Genomic DNA, 14,925 nt, shown 5'->3' on the forward strand with positions numbered 1-14,925 from the left:
TGTTGGATAATATTTGCCGAAGAAATAACTTGGAGGCGTGTGTCCACTGCGAGTGACCATTTGCGATAGAATCGGCTTAGGAGACGTGTTCAAAATGTTTAGGATAGCGGTAGTGGCAATTTTTTCGGTGATAGTTTTAAGCGCAATTCCCAGCCTGGAAGCCAACCGCTGCCTTGGCAGGCCTGACGGTTTCTTCGTCAACGACTTTACAGCATGTGACGCCTTTTTCACATGCATCCGCCAAACTCCAGTGCCGGGGCGTTGCCCGGAGGGGTTCTACTTCAACGAGAATAATCAAATGTGTGACAACCCGTGGAATGTGATTTGTCTGCTTTGCGTTGGAACGGAAACTGAACCGGACACGGAGCCGGAAACTGAAACTGATGATCCGGAAACGGAACCACAAGAAGGTGTAGTTACGGAGTTCTTCCCGATCGAAAACGAATGCAGCATGTACACGCTTTGTGTCAATGGTGTTGGATTCCTGAGAGAGTGTTCGGCCGGTTTGATGTTCGACCCCGTGGCTCAGCGCTGCGACCTGGAGGAAAATGTTGAGTGTGTGGAAAACATCTGCCCGAACAGTGTCAACCCGGCGGTAGCCTCTATGGTACCGGATCCGACGGATTGCTCTCAGTACTACATCTGCTTCAACAGGATTCCGAACGGACCACATACGTGCAATGCTGGTCTTCTGTTCGATCCCGTCAACAGGCGATGCGATCTGGAGGATAACGTCGAATGTGAGGTATGTGTTGCTTTCTAGTGTTGATGACTTGGCAAACTTTTGAAACTATCACCAAATTTTTTTGAAAAGTGATTGAATTGTGTTGTCCTCAGTGGTTTCAGAGGAGAAATGCAAAACAGTTTAAAAGAAAGGCACGCCAACAATCCTTTGTCCTGACTTGTACAAATTGTGACAAACTCTTGAAGGTTTTATCAGTGACAATTCAATACTTTTCTATCGTGAGTAATGAATGATTATGATTACAACTATTTGATGGTGGTTGTTCAACAGTAGTGTAGCAATGTTGGCAAACTCATAGATACCCCTCGATAATCGCAGTGCTGTTTAAGAATCTTTCGTTTACATAGAAGGGAAAAACAAAAACGTTTTGATGGTACATCTTCAGCAGCGTTGCAGTGTTTACCTACTCGAAGATACCCCTCGAAAATCGCAATGCAAGGCTTAAAAATCTCTAAACTCGTGGTGTACGATCTTTATCCTTTTATGTTTTAATTGGGACAAGCGTATGTCGCATTGGGTGGATTGTCCCAAGTTCAGGTTGCAACATTGTCATTATTTTTGCGCCATGGTTGTAATTTGATTCAGTGCGCGTTTAAGAATCTCTACTTTTGCATAGCACGCTCTATGTTATATTCTGTCTAAGTTGATACAATACTGCGTTGCAGTAGTGTATTGTTGGATAACTGCAAAGTCTCAACAAATAAAGATTGCGACACTATTTGCTGTGTTTGACAATTTACTGGTTGGATAACTGCATTAGATTACGGACAGTGATAGAAATAGTAAACACAAATTTTTCTTCCACTTCGAGATTCGCTGAAGTTCTTCTAATGTTTGCGAAGCTCATTGTATCATCAGGTTATTACCAGCCGACAACGTCCATGCAATTATGGAGGACAGTTTATTTACCTTCGTTTCTATTGAATACCGAGGAATCCTCTGAATGTGATTCTTCGCCGAGTGCACCGGATTCTGTCACCTCCTAACTGACTTACAGGGTACGGCAGGAAAAGAAATGAGAACAATTCAAAGCGTAGCTGTTTTGTATGTCAGTGTATCAGTCAATGTTTAGCACTACAAATATATATTTCACTTTCAATTTATGACGCCGAAGAAGCGACTATCAATTTGATGCGTGCCTAATTGATACGAGAGAAATGGATATTATAATAATAATATTATTTGTGTTTCAGTTAACAACTTCGCAGTACTGATTCACAATCTAATATGCTCTCGTACTAGGAAAAATTAGTAAATTTTTTATGTCATTTAATTAATATTATTCAATTAGGCGTTTCAGCCAAATGACTTTAACAGAAAAGCCTCGACATCTACAATTGTCGCTAACATACAAAATCGCGACGACGCATTGATACGATGCGATGGGAGCTCTCACCATGCTTATGCCTTGCAAATCTCAATAGCAGTCCAACGCAAGTCTTCGTCGGTCAGGCGCAGATATTTTAACAATCATGCTGAAAATCAAGCATAGCATGGTGAACTTCATTGAGATATACTGCCGTGAATCGCATATCAGTCCCATCTTTGCTGGATTTCCTATGCAAATGGGACTGATATGCGATTTACGGCAGTATAGCATTGCATCAGAAATTTGTTTTGGCTTTTTTCCGCGAATCCTTTGACAATTTTTACCATTTTTCTAATATTATTTAATTTCCTGCTTAGATTTCTCTAGTTATGTTTCATGAAATTAAGGCGAAACTGGAAGCATTTCCTCACTTTTTGGTTTTTGATTTTTTATTAAATAACGAAGCAATATTTTCAAAATCGGTTTTCGTGCGCATGTAGAGTATGGATCAAGGTATCTTCTGATTTTTTTTTGTAGTGGAATTTTTTTTTCGTTTTTGCAGAAACCATTTTTGAATAAAATTTCACAAAAAAATGGTTTCTGCAAAAATGGAAAACATTTTCCACCTCAAAAAAATCAGGAGATACCTTGATCCATACTCTACATGTGCACGAAAACCGATTTTGAAAATATTGCTTCGTTATTTAATAAAAAAATCACAAACCGAAAAAATGAGAAAATGCTTCCAGTTTCACCTTAATTAAAAAAATTGAAATACTGGCTAGAAGCCGAGAAGTAGACAGGAAATTCAGTTTAGATTCCATAAGAAATACTATCAAACATTTCACCACACAATCCTTAAAGAACATTCAGGGATGATGTGAACGGAGGATTTTTTTAGTAATTTTAAAACGATTTCTCCATCATTAAACCGGATATTTTTTTTAAGAAATAACTCCTAGGAATCCACCTGGAATTGGAATGGGAATGGTTTTACCAATATTTTTGCAGTACAGCAGAATAAGCTTGTCCAAAGATTTCATCAGAGATTTTTCTTTGTATTTCTCTAGGAGAGATGTTACCTCATGAATTGTAACAGTAAACTTTCCAGATTTTGTAAGAATAAACTAGCTCCTAGTCCCCGGCAAACTTTGTCTTGCCTACTGCATTTTTTAACGTTTCAAGTCCTTAGCCAAGTCCCAGTCCCCAAACCCGATTTTCAAAAACTCTCAATTTTTCCATGTTTTTTGCCTCATAAACCTTCCTTGGGTGAAAACTAATAAAACAAAACCCAGACAACCCAAATCGGACCATCGTAAGTTATGCGTGGTCCCACGTATGCCACTGCAAATTTTATATACACCTTCACCAGTAATTTCACGTCCAGCTTTTCTTTTTCCTTTGAAGAAATAATAGATAAATTTGGAAGACTTGAAAAAATATTTTGGGACACTCCAAATCAGCCAAACTACTCCCAACAATAGAATTTCAGATCTACACTTGCAACAGTAGCCTTTTCCGCTAAATTAAAAAAAATGCAGATCAATTTTAATTATAGGACAATTTTATGCCTTTTTCTAGATTTTTTCTACCATCCTGTTGAACAGCTCGATCTTACCCAAGTTTGGACCATTGATTCACAACTACTTGATCAATTTACAGAAAAATTTTGAGATTTTTTGATGCACTTTTCGAAAAGTTACAGCTAGTATACCATTTTTTGAAAAGTGAAAATTTTGTCTTTCCCGATCATTTTGTCTATCCCCTGTATTTTTCCCGCTTCATAAATGGAGAAGCCCTCTACAATCAACCATGTTCACTGAACCTAACATTTTTTCTAATAATTCCAATATTTAGTAACTCACAAACTTCCTTCTTCTCAATATTCTACAGGTTGTCACGGAGCCCCCAACGGTTACTGATTGTCCACCGACTGGCCTTCACTACATTCCCGTGGAGGGAGAATGCTCTAGCTTCTTCATTTGCCTCAATGGGGAACAAATCGGCGAAGAAGTCTGCGCGGACGGTCTCATCTTCGATATCAACCTGAGAAACTGCCGGCCACGGACCGACGAAGGTTCGCAGTGTATCACCGATCCACCGGTCGAAGTTGCCAAACGCATTCTGGGCTTCAAATAGAAGTTTGAAGTTGCCTTCAAAGTAATTACAAATCGAATAAATTAGTACAACCTTGTTTCACTTTTTAATGGGTACAACGTATTAACTTTATTACTAATTGTAGAAATATACGTAGTTTTATTTTTAATTACATTGTTTATTTGAAATGTGTATTTCTCCTTCTGTCCCTAACATCGGGTTGAACACTCTATGTACTACTATGCCCCTTTTTATGAATTAACAACGACTTAATGCCTTGTGACGAAATGTGGACGTCAGCCTCTCGACGGACGGACAAATGTGATTGAAAGGTAGTAACCGCTCTTCGATGAGCACTTCAACAGCGTGCAGAGTGTTAGCGACGAACCAAAGTAATGCATATTTCACGCTGGGAAAACGTAAGGATGCCATTTTTCAGCACAAAATTATTCTATTAGCTGGTGAGGAGCGTTCAGAGCTTTCATAAACCACATGGACAAAATATTAGTCATCTCAAATCCCATCTTCTCTCTGGTAGAGCATGGTCCTAAGCGGTCCTCCTCGAGCATGGTCCATGTCTCGTGCCCGTAGAGGATCACCGGTCTTATTAGCGTTTTGTGCGTGGGTGAATCTTTTTCGACCGCAGTTTCTTCTGGAGCCCGTAGTAGGTCCGACTTCCGCTGATGATGCGCCTCCGAATTTCACAGCTCACGTTGTTGACAGCCGTCAGTAAGGATCCGAGGTAGACGAATTCCTCCACCACTTCGAAAGTATCCCCGTCTATCGTAACATTATTACCCAGTCGGATCCGGTCGTGTTCGGTTCCGCCTACCAGCATGTAATTTGTTTTTGAGGCATTCACCACCAGTCCGACCTTTGCTGCTTCACATTCCAGGCGGGTGTACACTGTACAGCTCTGCCACCTGCTGTAAGTATCGGTCAGCCAATCGGGAGCGTCCAAGAGACTCCCCGACTCAACTGCCTCAGGGTCGGCACGCCTACCGTTAATTTATCGCGGGATGGGGAAATTTCACACTAGACCCAGGAAAACCACAAGCACTGCACTTTTCAAAAAACTCCCACTTTATTCTATCTTTCTTAACTGTTTATTCTGTCACAAGTTTGGCCTACTCCTTATCCTGCACTTTTTCCAACTTTCTTATGCGTTACACACCAAAAAATCGATTGAGGGTTTCAGCAAAATTTTGCTGAATTTTGCCGAGCTGAAAGTTTCAGCAATAAATTTGCTGAAATTCAGCAAAATTTGCTGATTTGTTCAGTAAACTCTGCTGATCATCAGTAACGTTTTGCTGAATTCAGCAAACTTTGCTGAAAGTTCAGCAAAAAATTTTGCTGGACCCTTCAGCTCGGCAAAATTCAGCAAAATATTGCTGAAAGCGTTTGGTGTGTAATCTGACCTTTTCTCTTCGTCGGGGCCCCTCTGCTCCTCACCAACCACCTGACCACGCTTTCCTCGCACCCTAGTAAAGGCTGCCGATGTTCTCCGTTGGTTCTTCACGGCTTTGGCCACGTCTGGCCACTTTCTGCTTCTGTGACGGCTGTAGGGGCTCTCGCTGCAGCTTCCTGGGACCTTCCCACGCGTCCTAGGCTACCCGAGCAAAGGCCAATTACCGACGATCAATATGCGATATCGGTTTGTTTGAGATAAGAGGTAAAAGTACTGAAAATAATAGCAAACATTTGTTCTTGAACCATCTAACCAATAGCATAATTTGATATTTGAAGATCAATTAAATAGCTCACTGCTATTGGGGGCCATCCATCCATAAACCACGCGATCACCTTAGGGGGAGGGGGGGTTCCGGTAAAGACCACGGTCCATACATTTTTATTTTTTTTTTGTATGAACGAATGACCACGCAGGGGTGGGGGGGGGGTGGTTCGGAATCTCCCAAAAAATGGTCACGTGGTTTATGGACAGCCCCTTGGTTAGATCTTACCAAGAGCTAAATGTGCTATGATGATGATGTACCAGGAGTAAAATTGAGATATTATTTTCAGTACTTTTAACTCTTATCTCAAACAAACAAATATCACTTTTTAATCTCCGTTTCAAAATATGCTATTATTGAGCTTTTTTCCTCTGCTCGGATACCGATATTATTGGCGGATCGGTCTTCGGCCAACAACGATGCCGGAATTCACCCGGAATGGGGCACTAGGACAGCGTAGGGGCGGTAATAGAAAGGTGATGGTTTCTATACCAAAACGGCGGGGTCCTGATGTCCAACTTTCGCTCACTTCTTCCTCTTCTTCCTCTCGTCTTTCCACTCTTTCCACTATAGCTTTCGTGTAACTGAATTTGCTCACAATTTTTAACTTTTCCTCGAACTAGTCTCTTGAACTGTTTTTAGGCAAGTCAGCGAGTGGAATTTTTTCATTGGCCTTCAAGGTTCTTGACCTGGGCCATCGGCCATTACCCTTTCATTCGGGTTTGTTGTAATGGCCCCTATTTCGCCCTCCTAATGGCCGGTGGTGGGTTTCTTAAGCTGGTAGGTGGTGGTAGCCAGGGTGGTTTCGCCTACTAGTGCCCTACTTGTATGCCAGGTGGGACTGCTAGGGAAAAACCTGAATATCAAGCATACAATCTACCTGCCCTTTCTATATTTCCGCACATACAAAAACAAAATCACTTCAACACAACCAATTAACAAACCAAACACTTACACACCGTTCCAAATGTTCTGGCAGTAATGTCCATGTCGTCCGCAAAGCACACAATTGACCGGATTTTGTGAAAATCGTTCCCCGGCTGTTGAGCCCGGCTCGTCGCATCACACCTTACAGAGCGATATTTAAGAGTAGGCATGAGAGTCCGTCACCTTGTCGCAGTCCCCGGCGAGATTCGAATGAACTGGATAGTTCACCCGAAATCCTTACGTAGTTTTAGGAAAGTCGTTTTCATCCATGATTCTCCATAGCTCTGCGCGGTCGATACTGTCGTATGCCGCTTTGAAGTCGATGAACAGGTGATGCATTAGGATCTGGTATTCACGGCATTTCTGGAGGATTTGCCGTACGGTAAAGATCTGGTCCGTTGTCGACCGGCCATCGATGAAGCCGGCTTAATAACTTTCCACGAACTCATTCGTTTTAGGTGACAGACGACGGAAGATGATCTGGGATAGCACTTTGTAGACAGCATTCAGAATAGTAATCGCCCTGAAGTTCTCACATTCCAAATGGTCGCCTTTCTTGTGAATGAGGCAGATAACCCCTTCCTTCCACTCCTCCGGTAGCTGTTCGGTTTCCCAGATCCTGACTATCAGCCGATGCAGACAGGTGGCCAACTTTTCAAAGCCCATCTTGATGAGTTCAGCTGCGATACCATCCTTACCAGCTGCTTTGTTGGTTTTGAGCTGGTGAATGGCATCCTTAACTTCCCTCAGCGTGGGAGTTGGCTCATTTCCGTCCTACGCTGCACTGGCGTCGTCGTTTCCTCCGTTGCCGTGGGCTCCCGTGCCTACGTTCTCCTCGCCGTTCAGGTGCTGATCGAAGTGCTGCTTCCACCTTTCGATCACCTCACGTCCGTCCGTCAAGTGGCTCTGCATATTTCGGCTCACGGCACGAAGCCGTTGCGGGATGCATTGAGCTTCTGATAGAACTTCCGTGTTTCTTGGGAAGCCGTTCCATTTCTTCGCACTCCGCTCCTTCCAGGCGGCGCTTTTTCTCCCGAAATAGGCGGGTCTGCTGTTTCCGCTTCTGTTTGCAACGTTCCACGTTCTGTCGGGTCCCTTGCTGCAGCGTTACCGCCCTCGCTGCGTTCTTCTCCTCCAAAACCGTTCTGCAGTCTTCGTCGAACCATACGTTCCGTCGATACCGTTCCACGTACCCGATGGTGCTCTTGGCTGCGTCGTTGATGGCTGCTTTCACTGTACTCCAGCAGTCCTCTAGAGGGGCCTCATCGTATGCTGAGGCGACATCCGATTGCTTCAGTCGCTCTAGGTTGTACCGTGGCGGTCGCCGGTACCGTACATTGTTGATGACGGAGAGTTTTGGGCGCAGTTTGACCATCACCAGATAGTGGTCGGAGTAGATGTTGGTGCAACGATAGGTCCTGACATCGATAATGTCGGAGAAGTACCGCCCGTCAATCAGAACGTGGTCGATTTGTGATTCCGTCTGCTGTGGTGATCTCCAGGTGTAACGATAAGGGAGACTGTGTTGGAAAAGGTACTACGTATGGCCATATTTTTGGAGGTGACTAAATCGATGAGTCGTAGGCCGTTGTCGTTCGTCTGCTGGTGGGCGCTGAACTTACCAATCGTCGGTCTGGATTCCTCCTCCTGGCCTACCTGAGCGTTTAAATCTCCAATGATGATCTTGATGTCGTGGCTTGGGCAGCGATCATACTCGTGTTCGAGCTGCGCGTACAATGTGTCCTTGTCATCACCAGTGCTTCCTGAGTGTGGGTTGTGCACGTTTATTATGCTGAAGTTGAAGAATAGGCCCTTGATCCTCAACCTGCACATTCTTTCGTCGATCGGCCACCAACCGATCACGTGCCTCTGCATATCACCCATCACGATGAAAGCTGTTCCCAGCTCACGTGTGTTGCCGCAGCTCTGGTAGATGGTATGATTACCTCTAAACGTTTGCACCATGGATCCTGTCCAACACACGTCCTGCAGCGCTACGATGCCGAATCCGTGGTCCTTCAGTAGATAGGCAAGTATGCGGTGCTCTCAGTGTAATTGAGAGATCGGCAGTTCCACGTACCGAGTTTCCAATCGCAAGTCCTTTTTGCTCGCTGGGGTCGTTGCTGTTATTCTGTTTCTCATTTTTCGTTACAATGTTTTTTTACGTCTGGCTCGTAGGGCCTGACACCAACCGCCTATTTTCCGGAGGACCATAGTGTACAGTTGAGCTTAGAGTCCTTCCCTGGCACGCGGACGTTGATCAGCCCCCCTAACAAGAGGATCAGACGCTGTTGTGAGCCGCTCCTCCTGCAGAATAGGCGCTCAGGTTTGCAGAAGCAAACCCCCCTTTCCTGTCAGCCTACGACCAAAGTTTCCACCGGGGCTGGTTACCCAATCTTCCCTAAGGTTGCTCATAGTTTCCGGCCGGTACCACGAGAAGGTAGAGATAGGATTTGCTGGGCAGAGGCTAGTGGATCACAATGGGATCTGAATTGCGCAGCATAACCCAGCCTTTACCGTTCCATTTTCGGTCCTGCGCGGTCGATACTGCCGTATGCCGCTTTGAAGTCGATGAACAGGTGATGCGTTGGGACCCGGTATTCACGGCATTTCTGGAGGATTTGCCGTACGGTGAAGATCTGAACCGTTGCCGACCGGCCGTCGATGAAGTCGGCTTGATAACTTCCCATGAACTCATTCGTTTTAGTTGACGGACCACGGATAATGATATGGGATAGCACTTAGTAGGCAGCATTCAAAATAGTGATCGCTCTGAAGTTCTCACATTCCAAATGGTCGCCTTGCATGGGACAGATTACCCCTTCCTTCCACTCCTCCGGTAGTTGTTCGCTGATCCTGACTGTCAACCGGTGCAGACAGGTGGCCAACTTTTCTAGGCCCATCCTGATGAGTTCAGCTGGATACCATGCCCGGCACACCTTCTACGTGAAACTATGGTTCATAGGATGGCCAAAAATTATGATTTGACGGTAGGTGTTCATTCGAGAAGTCAGCCAAATTCATCGCAATTCAAATCAAACATGAATTGTACTACATGAATGTAGTTTTAGAATAACGACCAAAATATTTCAATTAATGTTTTTGATGACCAGATCATAATACGCCATCGCAGTGCAACGGAGAAATCTTTCGCTGTGGTTGTGAAATACGATGTTCCGTATGCAGAAAATCACATTTGCTTGCATCCTCCCTACACGGAGAAACTGAAAAACTCAAAATTAGGTACTTTTAAACTCAATTTTGAGTTCTTTTTCATCTTCCTTTTCATGCGCTCTTTCTATTGTTGTCAGAGAGTGAAGAGAGAAACAACCCAACTTTTGCAGTTCCGTGCATCAAGCCAACACTGAGTTTCTAGCACAGTACTCAAATTTGAGTGAATACAACCTAGTCGAAATTTCGGTTGGGTGGAAAAAACTTAAAATTAGGTACTTTTTTCACATGGAAGCAAGCGGGAACAACCCAACAAAAACATCGATTCCATCAACTCAAAATTGGCTTGACGCACGCAACCCCGAAGTTGGGTGGAAAGAACTCACTTTTGGGTAGTTTCGTCTCTCCGTGTAGGGGAAGGCAACTGCAAACAAAAACTTTGCCGATGGGGGAAGCGTTTGATTTGATGGGTGTGAGTTGAATCTATCAGTCTATCAGACTATCAGTCTATTTTACGAAACGACAACAGTGTTGATATTGATATTAACACTCACGGGCTAGGGCGCAACCTCCTGTCAAATTTTCATTCATGAAATGAGCGATCAGCTGATCCGAAACGTCTCGTAAAATGGCTCGTTAGTTCAGCAAGTGAATCTGGCGAAGTGAAAGTTGAACGGTGATGAACACGCTAACGCCGCTCAGCACTAAAGTGCATAATTTCCAGACTACACCAAAAATGTGTAAAATCGTTAAATTCGCAAAAAATTTTGTACAGCAATCTAGCTAGGTTTACTAGTGACCTTGGAAAACAAAAAAAAAATCGACATTTCGCATCTAGACGAGTGTACGAGCTGTTTTTGAGAATGTGTAACTGTAACACATTTTTGTGTGGTCTGGAAATTATGCACTTATGAGTAGGGCTTACACATTTTAGTGCTGAGCGGTTTTACTGTGAAGATCAATTCGGCTAGCTGCTGCTTTGGTGCGCCTGCCTTCGTCGTACGCAAAGCGAGAAAATGATCAAATCGTTATTGAAGTGAAATTGAGACGTGAAATTTTGTGCAATTATTCGATTTTCAGAGCAAAAGATGCTAATTGATAGTCTACATCGCCGATTTGCTTCCATTTAATTCGGCTTCAAACGTCATCATCCCAGCACTAAATCGCCAGCGTTCAGGCAGCGTTCAGGCAGCGATCGAAGTGCCAGTACTTGTTAATGGCATAAAACAAAATTTCGGAGTGAAACAAAACTCCAAAATTTGTTTGCATGTTTTTCTAGGTACTGCCAGAAGCAGTGGTCGAAATTGAATATACTTTTTATGTGTTGCACTATGTTATTTCCAATCAAAATGACACTATGAAAGTGTTTGGCAAAAAATGCATTCTTTGTTTTTTTGTTTGTTTTTTTTTTTTTTTTTTTATCGGTATTAACGAGATTTTTAGCCCTAGGCTAGTTCATCTCGGGACCCACGCTTTACTTCCCTTCCGAAGGAAGAACTCACATTTTGCGAGTTTGTCGGGAGTGGGATTCGATCCCAGGTCCTCGGCGTGATAGTCAAGTGTTCTAACCATCACACCAGGTCCGCTCCTCAATGCATTCTTTTTCATAATAACGCTAGAAGCTTAAAAACACATTTCAATAGAAAATGAAGAACTAAAATAAGAATTGATTGATTGATTTGTCTTTATTAGAGAGACTTTCAGCCCTTACTAAAATAAGAAACTTATTATTTAATATTACCAATGAATTAATACGCCGTAATCAATACCATTTTTTGCTGATATAGCGCCTATGGCAACCCTAGGTAGGTAACCATGTCCAAAGTTCAAATACTTTGTCTCATTCACATTGACGCCAAAAGCTTGCCCGATGACACATCATCAATCAAAATCTAAAGCCGCCATAACATCCAAACAATACAGCTGAATAGCGGAAATGGAAGCGTAAGTGATACGCACAATATTTTTGCGGATTCTTTTGCTGCACTATACTGGCACGTACATACATGAGTTCGTATCCAAAGACCAGTTCGGATGTCAAACAATCTAATCCACTGAGGCATGATGCAAGCCGATAAAGGCAGCGCTAAGAAGGCAAAACATCCTGTACTGATTTATTGTGTCGTATTTTCTTATTTTATTTATCCTATGTGGATTTACGCCTCGATCGGAACGGTGCCTAATTAACAGAGCTGTGTGCTATGTTTCAGCATGGTTTTTGAGCTGATGCTGTACGCCGATTCATTGTGCTATGAGAGGCCTCCAGCTACTTATCTTTCTCCGTCCAAATTGCGACGGGAAGTTTGGTATCCGTAGAATCTTTCGATAAAAGTCGATACTGATAGCGGCCAACGATTAAATGAGGGGACATGAATTGGTTGCTGATATCTTGACATTTTTTACGTACTATCTGCATGTTTTTATCCATCTTGGACAACCGAAAGACAAGCTTAATCAGGAAAAATTGCAAGCGCTGATGTCTAGTATAAATTTTAGCCTAGAGACATTGCGCTTGTTATTTCAGAACATCAACTCGAACAGTACATTGCTAGTAAAGGACTCCATTTGATCATTTATTGTTTGTAAATTGGAAGCACTCAGGTTGTGATATCAAAAATGAAAAGTGAGTAATTCAAATACAAAGTGTTGGAAAGAAGAGTGAAACTAATATTGTTTGTTTTGTAGAATATTTCCTTTCGTTATTCATCCTTGGATGGATGTTAACCGATGTGTACGGCAATCCTTGTGAAGGGATAAATAGTGGATTTGTGGCTCATACAGATTGCACTCGATACTACTCTTGTGTGAATGGCGTTGCCCATGAAATGCAGTGTCCAGCAGTTTACCCTATATTCAGGCCGGATACACAAATGTGCGACTCGGGTAACGCAGATGAGTGTGTTGCGTGCCCAGCTACAGGACTTGCTAGATTCCCGGTTGCCGGATCCTGCACCAAATTCATCCTGTGCGTAAACGGTGTGCAAAGCCAGCACGAGTGCCTCAACGGTCTTGTTTTCGATACTGCTCTAAACGAGTGCAATCTAGCTGCCAACGCCCCTCCATGCACATCAGTCACATGTCCCGCCAACGATGATCCAGCTAATCCAACGTTCATTCGTCATCCAACGAACTGCAGACAGTACTACATTTGTGTAGCAGGTCAGCCAATTCAACAAGAGTGCCCAGTTGATACGGCATTTAATCCATCAACCAATGTCTGCGATCTTCAGGCAAATGTTCAGTGTCCAGCTTTATGGGTAACCATCTTCAATAAACCATATTAATAAGTGAAATTCCTCATTATTGTAAATACCGCATCCTCATTCCAATTTAACCACATTTCTCTAGATTTCCCGTTAGTAATCCTTTCCTTTGATTTCCCATAAAAGCGTTCCATGGAGTCTTCCTCCTCCCTGGTATCCAAAAGTTTATCGAAAGCCGATCCAATATGCAGCGGAAATACAGGAATTAAAAATCTGCCTGACCCAGATGATTGTTCACGTTATTACTTGTGTATGAATGGTGTTTCCTACTCGGTAGCATGCAGTACTGGCCTTATTTTCGATTCCCAAACTAATAAATGTGGCAGCAAGGAAACCTCGGTATGTGTAAAAGATGTTACTAAATCACCATGTGCAGGTAATGTTGGATTGAAATATGAGCCGCACGAACAAGAATGCTCCAAGTACTACATGTGCATGGGAGAGACCTTGTACGAACTCACTTGCCAAGCTGATAAACTTTTCAATACTAACACGGGTAAATGCGAAGCATCTTCAACGGTGATTTGTTCAAATGGTGTATCTCCAGTTACACCTGATCCAAACATGTGTGCTGGCAATGTTGGCACTAATAGGCTTCCTGACTCAACCGATTGTACCGCTTTCTACGTGTGTGTTGGCGAGCAATTTTTCCGGCAAACTTGTGCTGACTCACTTATTTTCGATGTTCTGACAAACGATTGCAATAGACCAGAAAATTCTGTTTGCATCACTGAAATAGCTACCCCTCCAGTTGCGGGTCAAACTACGACAACCGCACCCACGACTGTTCGTCCATCTACGAATGCACCAATCCAAACCACAACTACAACTCCAATTCAAACCACAACGAGAGCCCCAGCTACCTTAGCTCCTACTACTCTCGCTCCAACCACCCTCGCTCCTACTACCCACGCTCCTGCAACTACACCAGCGCCAGCCAACCCATCCACACCATACTGCCCTCCGGGACAAGTTTTCTTCTACCCCCATCCGGATTGCTCCAAGTTTTACCGCTGTGTGTACGGAACTTTGTACGTACGGGACTGCCCCGCCAACCAGTACTGGAATCAGGCTCGCGAGTACTGCGATCATCTGTACAATGTGAACTGTCCTGCACGGCAGTGAAGCGACCATATGGACGAGGTACCACAATACAAACCTCACCTCCGAATCAAAACTACTCATCATGACGGGCTTGCTGTCTAACCGTCATTGTTACGATAGCTGTTGTACGACACTTCCACTACCACTAGTCCTAGCTAATTTGTACACTCCGACAGTTACTTTGTTTTAGTTGCAAATAAATTAGTTGATGTTCTGAACTTTCATCATTTGCATCCATATCTATGCTTAATACAATACTTTAAGTGTTTTTTCTCTGTTTTCCGCTGATATTAAATGAAAATACAAACAATGTTATGTCTACATACACTGCAAAAAATTCTTAACATTTCTGCCCTCGCTTGTAGCAGTGATTTTTGAGAAACTCCCGGGGCATGATTGTGCGATGTTTGCCAGAAAACCATTCGCCAGAATGCCATTGGCAAGAAAGACATTTGCCAGAAAATACCATTTCCCAGAAAACCATTTGCCAGAATGTACCATTCCCCAGAAAGTACCATTTCCCAGAAATTTTCCATAGTTCTGAATCCAGAAGTGTTTCCAATCTAATGATAATTT

General features: G+C 43.3%; 1 protein-coding gene across 1 annotated transcript; it reads left to right on the forward strand.

Moving 5' to 3' along the window:
• On the forward strand, positions 1 to 14,573 carry LOC109403424 (uncharacterized). Its single transcript, XM_029857179.2, has 5 exons — positions 1 to 745; positions 3,948 to 4,190; positions 12,569 to 12,605; positions 12,668 to 13,239; positions 13,372 to 14,573. The coding sequence occupies exons 1-5, from the start codon at positions 95 to 97 to the stop codon at positions 14,368 to 14,370; spliced, it is 2,502 nt and encodes an 833-aa protein (XP_029713039.2). The 5' UTR covers positions 1 to 94; the 3' UTR covers positions 14,371 to 14,573.
• The last annotated feature ends 352 nt before the right edge of the window (positions 14,574 to 14,925 follow it).

Source organism: Aedes albopictus, chromosome 3 (assembly GCF_035046485.1).
Source record: "Aedes albopictus strain Foshan chromosome 3, AalbF5, whole genome shotgun sequence".
NCBI lineage: Eukaryota > Metazoa > Arthropoda > Insecta > Diptera > Culicidae > Aedes > Aedes albopictus.

Bases quoted from the DNA above. Each gene is read 5' to 3' on its own strand.
- LOC109403424 (XM_029857179.2), top strand. From the start codon at position 95: ATGTTTAGGATAGCGGTAGTGGCAATTTTTTCGGTGATAGTTTTAAGC. The intron at 746-3,947 runs GTATGTGTTGCT...AATATTCTACAG, and splicing joins AGGATAACGTCGAATGTGAG to GTTGTCACGGAGCCCCCAAC. The intron at 4,191-12,568 runs TAGAAGTTTGAA...TATTGTTTGTAA, and splicing joins AACGCATTCTGGGCTTCAAA to ATTGGAAGCACTCAGGTTGT.